Source organism: Mus musculus, chromosome 3 (assembly GCF_000001635.26).
Source record: "Mus musculus strain C57BL/6J chromosome 3, GRCm38.p6 C57BL/6J".
Classification (NCBI taxonomy): Eukaryota; Metazoa; Chordata; class Mammalia; order Rodentia; family Muridae; genus Mus; species Mus musculus.
The window spans coordinates 41,027,413-41,040,540 of record NC_000069.6 but is presented as its reverse complement, the minus strand read 5'-3'; the positions used below and the strand labels follow the sequence as shown (position 1 = coordinate 41,040,540).

Below are 13,128 nucleotides of genomic sequence, written 5' to 3'. Positions count from 1 at the left end.
CCCAGTGGTGAGGATTGAACTCAGGGCCTGATAAATGCCTGGTAAGTGCTCTTCCACTGAGTTACATCCTCAGGAAATATTTTAATATGTAACTTATAAGAACAAGATAACCTCTCCAGTCTCCTCAAAAAAGACGATAATCAATGCCGTCATTGAGACTGGGTATTTCTGCTCGTGCGATAAAGTACTTCTGAATCATGCTGTGCTCAGTACAAATGAACCTACGAACTTCGTCACTGGAACTTCATTAATGAAACATAATGACAACTGAGCCTAGTAGAATTCAAACACGACAGCATTGTGAATAGAGCATGAATAAAGTTTAAAAGTTGATTCAGATGATTCAAAATAATTTATTTTTTAAATTCCACAAAACTAAAACTATTATTTATTTACATCAGTTACAATAGCACTAAGAATTAAAAATCAATTTATTACATCACTTGAAAACAATTATGAGTATAGGACAAGACAAAGAGAAACGAAATGGAAACACTAGGTGACCAGTGTGTGACTGAAACACCCACATGCACATGTAAACAGCAAGCACATTCAAAACAAATTCATTTATTTACACAACTATTCCAGTAAAACGCAGTTTTCAAGCATACGTGCAAGCTTCTGTAGAATCCATCGGCCTGAGTATACACACCCAGCTTATGCCAGTTCAGAAAGTTCCACATCTACACAGCAGCTGCAACTGCCTCTGACTTGGGAAAAGCAGTGTCCAGACCCACAGGCCTCACTACAGCTACAGTCTGCTATGCATTCCTTTGTTGTGTGTGTGTGTGTGTGTGTGTGTGTGTATGAGAGAGAGAGAGAGAGAGAGAGAGAGAGAGAGAGAGAGAGAGAAGGGAAGAAGGGAATAAAGAAAGGAAGAAAGAAAAAGAAACTTTCCTTCTAATTATGTATATACAAGAATAAAATAAATGTATGTTTCATCTCCATTTCTGAAGTTAAGACCTATATACATAACCTTCCCTTGCTTTTTGATATGTTCAAACATGGATTGACAGGGAGACAACTGACTGAGAGTTATACAGAAGAGATGAATACAATACACTGTATCTCCTGTAAGAGGGATGAGCTGAAATGTCAGGTATTCCATGTGCCGCAACATGTGTGTTTAAGCGTAATAAATAAAGCAATTTTGTTCTTGTAAACAGTCAAGAAAGCGTGATGGCAAAGACGCCATGGGATCCCCTGACGTCAAGCAGACCTTGTTTGTAGAATCAGGGAAAACATGTGGAGTTCATGTTGCTAGGGAAAAAAAAGACTACAATTTTTTTCCTTTTTGTTTTTCTGATTATCACAATTAAACATCAGAAGATCTATCCACATACACATTGAAGCCAATGTTGATTTCAAGAATACACGACGTTTGTGTACGTATCTACTTCCCTGGTACTTCAACCCTAGAGGCCAAGGCGGCACTGTCACTGTGAGTTGTCACTGGGCTCCTGTGGATTTCCCCTGGACACCGTCCTTGGGACTGCAGTTCCCTGCAGATGCAGGCTCAGCAGCACTTGGTGGAGGAAGTGTATGGTGAATCCTCTCCTCCCCAGAAGTAGATGAATGTCTTTGTCTTCCAAATTCCTCACTAGAAGGGAGCTGCAAGGCACGAAAGACAGCAGAGCAGACATTTTCACTACTCCCCTCTGCGTCTAAGCCAGACTTTCTAACCAGGGCATCCCCATTGGTGCTTAGAGACTCTAGCAGGATAATACATTCTTACAGCAACTCACAGGAGTACATTTACATTTCCTCGGCACACTGGGGCTAGCTTGTTCAGTCAGCACAAACCTAAGAAGCTTCCCCTATGTCTCTGGCCAGGCTATGATCAGGGTGCAATACAGAGCCCTTCCTCTAAGAAAATGGTTCAATGAGGCCACTTCTTCACTGGTCTTCCTTTAGCTTCTTGGATGCATTTCCATTCTAGTCCCTTCCTCACCACCAAGCTCCTGTTGTAGGCTTCTCCAGTGTCCGATGGCTAAACAACAGCTGAATGGAACCAGAAAGGGGGAAAAGATGCCAGGTCAAACAGCCCACGGCCGGTGTGACATTTCACTCAGGATTCCTGTGCTGTAGTGACTAGACAGTATTATTGAGGATATGAAAGTTAAATCCATTTATAATGCAAGCAGGAATTGAAAATGTCTGCTTTGGAGTCTGTTTCAGTTTTGCAGTTATAAATCTAACTGTATATAGTTAGACTAATATTCTTTAATCTGAAAAATAAATTAAAATAATAACCATCTTCCCCTCTCCTCTGCTGTATTTAGAACTGAGGGTCTATGTTTGTGGCAAGCATAACATCTTTTCTACTTTTTAGGGTTCCCCTCTCCTCACTTCCCTTTTTTGTAGTTATTTTCTTGATTTAACCTTTTGGTTTCCACTTGAAATCAAACCAATTAAAGTACCCACCACTTAATAACAGTCTTGCATTACTTTTTGATGCCAGGGACCCATCGGACCCAGAGCAACATGCACACTAGGCTTAGCCCTGACTCTAAATTTATTTTGAAGAACCTCCAAATGCATATATCATTCACACACTATATAAAAAGCTATATGGATAAAAGCACATTAAAAAGTAGAGAATTGCTGCACTCTAGAGGCAGAGGCAGGTGGATATTTGTGAGTTCAAAGCCAGCCTGGCCTGCAGAGAGCAAACTCTAGGACTGGCTGCACAAAGAAAACCCTGTCTTGAAAAACAAAAACAAAACAAAACAACAACAGAGCAAATAAAAAAGAGAGGGGAGGAAGAAGAGGACAGGGAGGAGGGGGAGGAAAGGGAAGAGGAAAAGGGGGGAGGAGGGGGAGGAGGGAGAAGGAGGGGGAGGAAGGAGAAGGAAGAGGAGGAGGAAGAGAAGGAGGAGGAGGAAGAAGAGGATTCTGTTGCCATACGTACTCACACACATGCTCAAATAAAATAATCTTTGAAAGAGAAGGTAAAAAGCTTGGGTGAGGACACAGCTTAGTAGTGACCACTTGCTCAGCATGTACAAGCAAGCCCTTAGCTCAGTCCTTAGCACAGAAAACGGTTCAAAGCTAAACTAGACAAAACTGACGGAAAAGGTTTTACAGTTCTAGTACATCTCATCAGTCTAGAAACCATGTAAGTATGGCTATGCATCAAATTCAAATGCACTGACAACTGTATTATTATGTGATACGTTCCCATTTGGGAAATTCTGTGTGTGTGTGTGTGTGTGTGTGTGTGTGTTCATGAGTGTGCATGTGTCTGTGTGGGAGTTCATGTGGAGACAAGAAGTTGGTGTCAGACATCTTCTTCTGTCAGCCTCCACCCTATCTTTGGAGATAGGGTCTTTCACTACACCTGGAACTCATGGATTGGGGTAGGCTGGCCGGCCATTGAGCATCAAGAATACACCTGTCTCTGCTTCCATGCTCTCTCCCCAGTGTCAGGGTTACAGATGAACACTCAACTGTGCTCAGCTTTCCCATGGATGCTGGGGATACCTGCTGTAGGTTTGGCAAGTTCTTTACCAACTGGGCTATCTCTCTATCCCCCATTTTTGTGAAATCAAAATGAAGAAAGTATATGGTAATTTTCTTACTATTCTTGTGCCTGTTTTCAAAGTTCAATGTCAAAAGTTCAAAATTAACACCCCCAAATTTAAGATTAACATTATGAAAATTGGTTAAGTTATAAAGTAATACAAGTGATAAAAACAATAGAGAAAAGAAATTAAAACTTACATCAACACGGAAGTCTTCTAACTTTTTAAAACGGCTGAGGTATTCCTGAAGTTTCGGGTCGACAGGCTGGGTCTTAGATTGAGAATATTCCAGATAGGCCCAAAATTTTTCCAGTCCATATAGCTGGCCTTAATAACAAAAGAATATATGCTATATGGAACTAACAACTCTATTGTGCACAGGATCTCACCAGCAATAAACCACATACAATGAATGAGCAATGGTAGCAGTTAACATCTACTGATTGCTTACTATAGAACAGATACTCCTTAGGTTTTTATCAAATATCGAACAATCTGAACCACATGTACCTAGCCTGGGCGGATAGCTCCTCCTGTCAGCATTGCAGATGGGAACACGGGAGCTGGCAAGGTCGAGGAACTGGCCTATGTCACATGGCTACTGAGAAAGGGATAGGGACTCAGACCATAGCTTACACTCCTCGTGGTATAATTTTACCTTGCCAAGCAACCTTATTATGCTCGTGAGAAGGACCACCAGTGAGCAGCCATGTTTGTTGGGAAGTTAATGTTGACACATACCTGTGTAAGGTAAGGCACCTCACTGGAGGAGCCTTTTCGCTGCATGGTAGCTACCCCACCCTCAGCAAGAACTACAACAGAGGGCTATCTTAAATGATTTGTCCCAAAGACAAAAACCTGCCGATTCCTTTCTTGTTTAAATTGCATGTGTGTTTGTGTGTGTGTGTATCTGTGCGTGTGCACACATGTGTGGACATGCAAGTATATGCAGGCAAAGATGCACATGTGGGAAGGTTCTTTCCAAAGCAGGTTCCTTCCTTGCACTTCATGGGGTTACAGGGAGCTTGCCAGGTTTGATGCCAAGCGCCTTTACCCACTGAGTCATCTGGCCAGCTTTCCTTTCTTATTCATTGACCAATTCAAGTCTACAACTTCCAAAGAGAGTGGCTGTTTGTTTTACCAGATTCGTAGTCTTTTTTGGTTTCTTCTTGAAAATCCTTAAAAATTTCTTTTCTGAAATTTTTTTCCAGTCCATAACTATAAAACCTGAACAGACATTCTAACCCATACCTATGGAAAGAAAAGAAAAGGCATAAAATTGTGGCTTTGCTAGAATAATTCAAGCACTTCATGTGAACACGGCACACACTGTAACAAGAGATCAGTTCAGTGTTTCTTTGTTTTGTTTTCTGATACAGTGTCTCACTCTATACTCAAGGCTACCCTAGAACTCACTATGTAGTCTTAGCTGGCCCTGAACTTGCCATCCTTCTGCCTCAGCTTCATGAATGATGAAGTGGTACACAAATTTATAACTGACATGCGTTATTTCCTAAGAAGTAGTGAAAAGATTCAGGGACACCATTTTAGACTTTTCTTTTTTCTTTTTTGGTTTTTTGAGACAGGGTTTCTTTGTGTAGCCCTGGCTGTCCTGGAACTCACTCTGTAGACCAGGCTGGCCTCGAACTCAGAAATCTGCCTGTCTCTGCTTCCCAAGTGCTAGGATTAAAGGCGTGTGCCACCACTGACCGGCTAGATTTTTCTTAAAGCAAAGATTAAATGGTGTGCTTGTTTTTTACAATACACTCTTCCATCTGGAGAAGGCCACGTTTTTAACCTCTTCAACTATAATGGTATATGCTTAGCTGGATGGCTCCTGATGGTTACAAATTACATTCATAGCAGTCTATTGACAAGAGTACTATAAACTCACTTTACAAATCAAAAAAGCATTCCCCTGTATCTTCTTATAAGCACTAGAGTACCCGGAACAAGTATATGACCGTGGATCAAAAACCAACAAGGACTCCAGCACTCAGGGGCAGAGCCACTGAAGACAGAGGGGCAGACTGGGAATGGACATTCAGCATGAGAAGTCTTGCTTTCCCTCATCTCAAGAAATCTTAACTCTGCGTTGCCTCTCAGTACGCACTAATCTGGGGCTATGCACGCATGTGCAGGAAGTCCACAATGATGGGAGCTTAAGAGAGCGGCTTTAACATTTCTTTTTATTTTATTTAGGGGTGTGTGTATGTGTGTGTGTGCTTGGCTGTATGTACACCCCACGTGTTTAAGCACTCTGGGAGGCCAGAGAACATCAGAGCCTCTTGGACTGGAGTCACACTTGGGAGCCACTTACTGTGAGTGCTGGAGCTCAGGTGCTCTTCACTGAGGCATCTCTCTAACCAAGGAAGAACATTTAGCTCAATGCTAGACCGAATCCCTACTGACCCTATCTTCTGATATCCGCAATCTCATGTAGTCTCTCTTTCACTGTACCTGAGCCAGTTTGTATGAACAATACCATATGGTAGAAGAGATGCTGTCATTTCTAAGAAAAGGTTATTCAAGATACTGAGACTTCTGCCTTGGACGCTGCTATACTTTCTTAAATCACTGCTTCGCCAGTAGCTACACTGAAAAGTACTCTATGGAGAGGCAGCCAGGAAATGATACCCTGGTCAGTGGCCAAGACCCCGCAGAAAGGCTAGCCATGGAAATACCTTGAAGGAAACCTTATGAAGGGCCTCGGGCTGGGGCTATCTGGTGAGATGGGTCCCAGAGCATCCCCTCCCCTTTTAGGAGTTAACAAATGTTTGTTTTGAGTTTAGGAATTGTTTATTATTTAGCAACAGAAAACACATACAATTCTCATTCCAGTTACATTGTGGTTATTTTCACAGCTCAAAACCAGACTACATGAAATTGTGCCTTTTTTTTTTTTAAAGCATTAGGAAACGTTTGACCTGTAATTCTCTTTTGCATCTTCCCAAGCAAGTTGTCTAAATTCCTCATACATTTTCCAATTAAAGTGGTCTCTGAGGAAGAAGGACCAGAAACGAAAGAGGGTATTCATTTCCTGTGACTGTCCAATTCCCAGGCGTTTTCTCTCTGGAAAGAGTTAATAAGGCAGCTTCAAATTAAACACGCCTCTAAATGCCAAGAGAACGAGCATTTCATACAACTCACAATGAAAACAATAAAAGCAAAACAAAAAACAACACTAAAACTATAACTGAGATTCTCGGAAATCTGTTCAAGTTATAAATACTTGTCAATGTTAACCAGAAGAATACACTAAACTCATTTGCTACTGTGTTTAAACTTTAAAAAAAGCACAGGAAAACATAAATGAAAGGTAAGACTATCTTGGCCAGATATGAAGTGACAATTTAATTTCTAGACTCTCCTGTAACAGCAATACAGCTAGGCACAGCACGGGCATCTTACCACTTAGACTGAGCTCTACTGTAACGTCGGTGCGGTTAGGCATAGGACAGGCATCTTACCACTTAAGCACTTTCGGCGATATCTGTGGTACAATTGCTGGGTAAAGCCATTTTCCTTCAGCAGCTCATAAGAAGGATGCTGGACCTTTGTGAATGACTGAGGCGGGTAGCTGTAGCTTCCTGTGAGTGGCACACCTTCTGAAGGTGAAGCATTTGAACTGCTGTTTGAGGAGAGGAAAAAGCCTTCAAAATGACGTATCAGTACTTCACCCAAAACAAGAGGGCTGGACTCTCATCACGAGAGCTCGTGTGAATGCTGGTGGACATGGAAGCTGCCTGCCCTTCCAGCTTCAGAGGTGGACACAGAAGATCCTGTCTAGCAGCTTCGCAGTATCAGCCATATTGGTGAGTCTAGGTTTGACCAAAAAATCTCTGCCTTAACGAGTAGAGTAGAGAGTAATTGAGTAGTCCCGACATCACTTTCCACCCTTTATGTGCCTGTGGACACATACACACATGTGGAAAGAAGAAAAAGAAAACCCGCAAGAACGTAGAGGGATCTGCACTGATCTTTCTCTATTACTGACTGCCTGAGTGGTGCAAAGCCTGCCTTAACTACTGACACAAGTGGACAGAGGAATGATATATATACACACACACACATATATATGTATATATATATGTATATATGTGTGTGTGTGTGTGTGTGTGTCACACATAGGATCACTTAGAACTAGTCACAAATTCACTAAACTCCAAGAACATAAGGAGAAAATCCAACAGCTCATTTACTCTCACAGGTTAATCACCAGTTTAGCTGAGATTAGGTTTTGTCAGCATTATAATACTGGAAAACCTCAACTTAATTAACTAGATTAAAACGGAAGATGGGAATGTGAGAGAAAATCCAACATGGTAAAACTAACAAGTTCACCTTCTTAAAATCATACCTCCAACTGCCTAAACCAGTCTCCTTCTGAAGTAGCTGCTGCCTGGCTCTCTTTTTCTATGTGAACCCATTGTCCAAGCTTAGGCCTTCATCTTCTTCCACTTGGATTCCTCCACCTCTACCTTGTCACCAAGACCTTCCTAAGGCCGTAAGCCTCATGGGCAGTTTTCAAAGTACAGGCCCCTGTGGGTACAGGGAAACCTTCCCAAAGCCAGCAAACCCAAAAAAGGAATGGCGTGCTGACATAAGCTGAGGCTGTGCTCAAAGCTTATTTGACTTTATTCTTTGCTACCATGTGCTTGCAATGAGGAAAAAAATAAAGTCCCTTCACCTTCACTTTTGCATGCTTTTGATTGAGTGGAAAAATTAACTTGAAAGTTAATTCGAAACCACAGCCATAGAGCACTCATCTTTTCTGTCTGACAAAGGCTCAGGGGCTTCAGAGCTGACGGTGGGAATGTTCTGAAAACCTTCATCAACCGCATGCTGAAAAACAGGATGGGCTGGAGAACCGGCTCAGGCGGCACAGCACATACATACATCCACGACCCCAGCGCTTCGGGGATTGGGAAGCCAGGCAAATCCTGCTTGCCTGCTGAGCAGACCATGTGGCCAAAATGATGAAAGATCGTGTCAAAACCAGGAAAGGTGGAGAGTGACAGAAGAAGGCAATCAATACTGACCTCTGCCCTTTATGCTTGCATGCATGGGGGCACAAACTTACACATGAAAAGTTAGGACAGTGAACTTTCTTTTTTTTTTTTTCTTTTTTTTTCTTTAATTTTATTTTTAATTTATTTTTTAAACTCCATATTTCATTCCCCACCCTCTGCCTCTGTCCACCCTCCAACTGATCCACATCCCACACCCCCTCCCCACACCCTGTCTCCACGTGGATGCTCCTAACCCCCCTTACCTGACACCACCACCACCACCACCACGATCTAAAGGAATGAACTAGAAACAATGCTTTCATGGACTATTAAAAATGAAATGTCTTGTGGTAAAGCACTCATGACTAAGCTGTGAGGTCAATCAGCAGCTTTCTCACCGAGCACTGTTTTTAAAAAAATATTTGTGTGGGCTGGAGAGATGGCTCAGTGGTTAAGAGCACTGACTGCTCTTCTGAAGGTCCTGCCTTCAAATCCCAGCAACCACATGGCTCACAACCACCTGTAATGAGATCTGACGCCCTCTTCTGGGGTGTCTGAAGGCAGCTACAGTGTATTTACACATAATAAATACATAAATCATTTAAAAATATTTATGAATTCATGTGTGTCAGGAAGGGCTGATCAGAAAGCTTTCTGGCAAGGAGCCTGCTGAGCAGCATGAGAGTGTAAGGTAGATCCCCAAACCCACATTAAAAAAAAATAAATCAAGCCATAGCACATGCTTGGAATCCCAGGGGTGGGAGGGATGGATGAAGGCACATCTCTGAGGCTTACAAGGTAACCAGCCTGGTGTATTCTATAGAAGTCCAAGGCTAGTCAAAGAGCCTGTGTTGAAAAAAGGCAGACAGTGCCTAAGGAGGAACAACTAAAGTTGTCCTGACCATGACATGCTTGGAACACACTTATGAACACCTACATGCACACACAAACATGTACACATGTATACCCAAATACACATGGACATGTATATATACATATGGAATACCTATGGGTAGCCATCTATGAGTAGTATAGTTAGGCCATACAATAATTCTGTATTTTAACATTTTGAGAAAAATGCTGAACTCAGCATTTTAGTTCTCCACTTGTGATGCAAGAAGATTCCAAATTGTCTGCAACCCTACCAACATTTTCAGAAAGTTTCATACTTCTACAATCACCTTGGGCTATAACAAGACAGAACAAAACGGATTGGCTTAAACCACAGAAATATATTTCCTTAAATTCTAGAGGCTAGATGCTGAAGAACAAGAAGGCCAGTAGAAAAGGTGTTCTGGTTTTCTGTCAACTTGACACACACTAGAGTAGTGTGGGAAGAGGGAACCTCAACTGAGAAGCTATCTCCATGAGGGCCTATCTATGGGTGAGTTTGTGTGAGCATTCTCTTCATTAATGACTGATGTAGGAGGGAGCAGCCCCCAAGGTATACGAAAGCAAGCCAGTGAGTGGTGATCCTTCTTGGTTTCTGTTTCAGTTCATGCCTTGAAATGTTATCCTGATGTCACTAAGTGATGAACTATGACCTGGGAGTTGTAAGATGAAATAAATTATTCCTCTGCTGAGTCGGTCTTGGCCAATGTTTTATCACCACAACAGAGAAACAAACTGGGACACTCCGTGTGGTGGGTGGCTCACACCTGTATTTCCAGCATGTAGGAGACAGAGGAAAAACAGGTCACACTTCTGAGGCCAGCATGTTCTATATGGTATGTCCTAGACTGACCTGGGCTCCATCATGAATCCTTGTCTCAGAACCAATGCTGGCAAGAGAACTCACTGGCAAGCAATTGTCCAGTATGCACAGAGTCCTGGAGTTTGAAATCAGCATCTTCCTATCCCCCAGTCAACTAGAGGTGACTTCTGGTGAACCTTCTCCTGACTTGCGTGTGACTGTCATCTTGCTATGTCCTGTCTTCTGTTTAGGCACAAAGAAATATGCCTGATATCTCTGTCTCCTTATAAGCCTCCTTACATGGAAAATGCATTTTACAACAGGGTTCTGCTTTTATGGCCTCATTTATCACATCCTTAAAGGCCCTGTCACCAAACACACTCACAGAAGGGGTTAGGCATCAATACGTGGATTCTGGGGTACACGAATCGGTTCACTGAACCTAGTGGTGTCTTGTTGTAGGTTTTCCCTTTTTTTCTTTCTTTCCTTTTTAGCTTTTGTCTAGCCAAAGACTATGTCACGATTCTTTTCGTGCGCTGGGTTTTCACCGTATACCTTACCTTTTCTAGAGAAATGTCCATTTAAGTTTTACCTATTTTAAAATTAACTTTCTTTTTTCCTTTAAAGATTTTCCTTTAATTGCACATGTGTGTGTGCAGGTGACTGGAGTCCAGAAAAGAATGCTGTTCCTGTGGAGCTGGAGTAATCAGAGGTTGGGAATGTCCATAGGATGCTGGAAACTAAACTTGTGTCCTCTGCAAGAGAGTACACTTTACGCCTCTCAGCCAGCTCTCAGGCCCCTCAGCCCCTAAGTTGGTTTTATTCGGTTTTATTGTAGTTGCTGTTGTTGAGTTACAAGAAGACTTTGTATGTTCTGGACTTAAATTCTTAATCAGATACTGTTACCTCTCCACTCAGGTACATTATTCTAGCAATGGCTGCACAGCTGTTGATCATCTTGATATGGTCCATTTACCTTCTATTATCTTCTGGTTTTTAATTGTCACACTCATGGAAATGAAGCCAAATCCAATGGCATGAGGTTTTTTTTCTATGCTTTCTTCTTGGGAACTATATAGTTTGAGTTCTTAAGATCAGGTTTTGAAGTTTTTACTTTGAGGGTTTTTTTTTTAAATATGGTATACAGCAAGGACCTAGGTTCAGTAGTATGCTCATGGATATTCAGTTTTCCCGCTGAATAGTTTTGATACACCTGTCCAAAACAAACAAACAAACAAAAACAAAAACCTGATCACACATGTGAGTGTTTATTTCTGGACTTCTATTCTACTTCATTGGTCTATGTATCAGTTACAGACCAAGGAAACTCAGGTAAATAAGAGTTTAGTTTGATTCCCTAGAGCTGGAGTTACAGGTAAGCCTCCTGAGTGTTGATAACAGAACTCTGGTCTGCAAGAGCAGCAAGTGCTCGTAACAGCTGTAACAGCTGGGTTAGCGCTTCCCCAGCGGGAGTAACTTTCAAAGATAGAAAATGTTAGTTCTCTTAATTATTTTGTTTAAAGTTAGATTTAGCCATTCAGATCTTGCTGCAATTACACTGAATTTAATTTCTCTGTGAGAAAGCTATCAGAGTATTGGTAAAGAGTGTGGTCAATTTATAAATTCTTTGGGTACCACTGATGCAATAGTGTTACACCTTCCAGACCATGAACATGGCTACCTTTGCATCTATTTAGGACTTCTACATTTCTTTCACCATGTTTCTTTTTAATTTATTATTATATGTATAGTGGATGCAGGGGTATTCTTGAGCATTTGTAAAGATCAAAAGACGATCTCACAGACTCAGTTCTCTGTCCATCTTCACCTGGGTTCTGGAGGGTGAACTCAGGTCTGGAGGCTTCTGTAATAAGCGCTTTAAGTACAGAACCATCTTTCTTCTCTCACTCTACCCCCAATTTGATTTTTGTTTTGGGTATTCAAAACAAGGTTTCTCTGTATAGCCTTGGTGTCCTGGAACTCACTCTGTAGACAAGACTGGCCTCAAACTCAGAGACCTGCCTGCCTCTGCCTCCTGAGAGCTGGGATTAAAGGAGTGTACCACTACACCTGGCTATGGTCATCTCATGGGCTTCATGGTTTGCAGTTTTGAATATACAAGTTTTTCACATCCTTGGCTAGATTTATTCATGAATACTTAATTTTTAGATGCTAATATAAATACTAGTGCTTTGTAAATTTCCTTTTCATGTTGCTCATTGGGGGATATTTTGAGAAACAATGGACTTTTTTTTTAGGCACTATTTTTCAAAAATCAACCTTAACATTTTCCTGTGTATTCCTGAGACTTGTACTATCCATAACAGTTGTTCATTTTCCTTTCCAGTTTGATGTCTTTTGTTTCTTTGTCTTCTCTTCTGGCTCTGCCTAGCACCTTTGACACAGTGTTAAGGATCAGCAGGGAACACACACTTCCTTTCTCTGAGGGGAGACCTGGCAGGACTCACCACTGAGTACAACGTTTCTGACTTCTATCTTTCAAAAATACCTTTTCTCACATCGAGGACACTTCCTTTTATTCCTAAGTTTCTGAATTTTTAATCATGAAATGCCACATCAATTGAAATTACCAAGTATATGTTTTTTGTTCTTTAGTTCTATTAACATAGATTATAGAGATTTATTTTATATTACTGAGATGTCACTCTCTTGGCCATTGTCAATAATTTTGTTCATATGCTACCCAATTTTATTTTCTAGGATTTTTAAAAATTACTTTCCTGTCTTCCTTAGAGAGAGAGAGAGAGAGAGAGAGAGAGAGAGAGAGAGAGAGAGAGACTTGTAATTTTGTTTCCTTTAAATGCATGGGAGAATTCACTTGGTCCAAGTCTTTTATTGAGAATATTCTGATTAGCAATTCAATCTCTTTTATTACAGG

The 13,128-nt window shown here is 41.4% G+C and overlaps 1 protein-coding gene across 11 annotated transcripts in view; it reads right to left on the bottom strand.

The window, feature by feature from the left end:
* Positions 1–333: 333 nt before the first annotated feature.
* Larp1b (La ribonucleoprotein domain family, member 1B) overlaps positions 334–13,128 on the bottom strand; it is a 90,438-nt gene continuing 77,643 nt past the window's right edge. For 4 of the 11 annotated variants that reach the window (XM_017319521.2, XM_030252544.1, XM_030252546.1 and 1 more), the window contains 4 exons: positions 6,995–7,155; positions 4,666–6,596; positions 3,724–3,851; positions 334–1,611 (listed from right to left, as the gene is read on the bottom strand). In XM_017319521.2, coding sequence (XP_017175010.1) covers positions 7,060–7,155 — 96 coding nt within the window. In that variant the 3' untranslated portion in view covers positions 334–1,611; positions 3,724–3,851; positions 4,666–6,596; positions 6,995–7,059. Of the gene's footprint in view, positions 1,612–1,927; positions 2,002–3,723; positions 3,852–4,665; positions 6,597–6,994; positions 11,443–13,128 lie in introns of those variants that run through there. The other 7 variants (XM_017319520.2, XM_017319526.2, XM_017319525.2 and 4 more) reach the window with 5 other exon arrangements.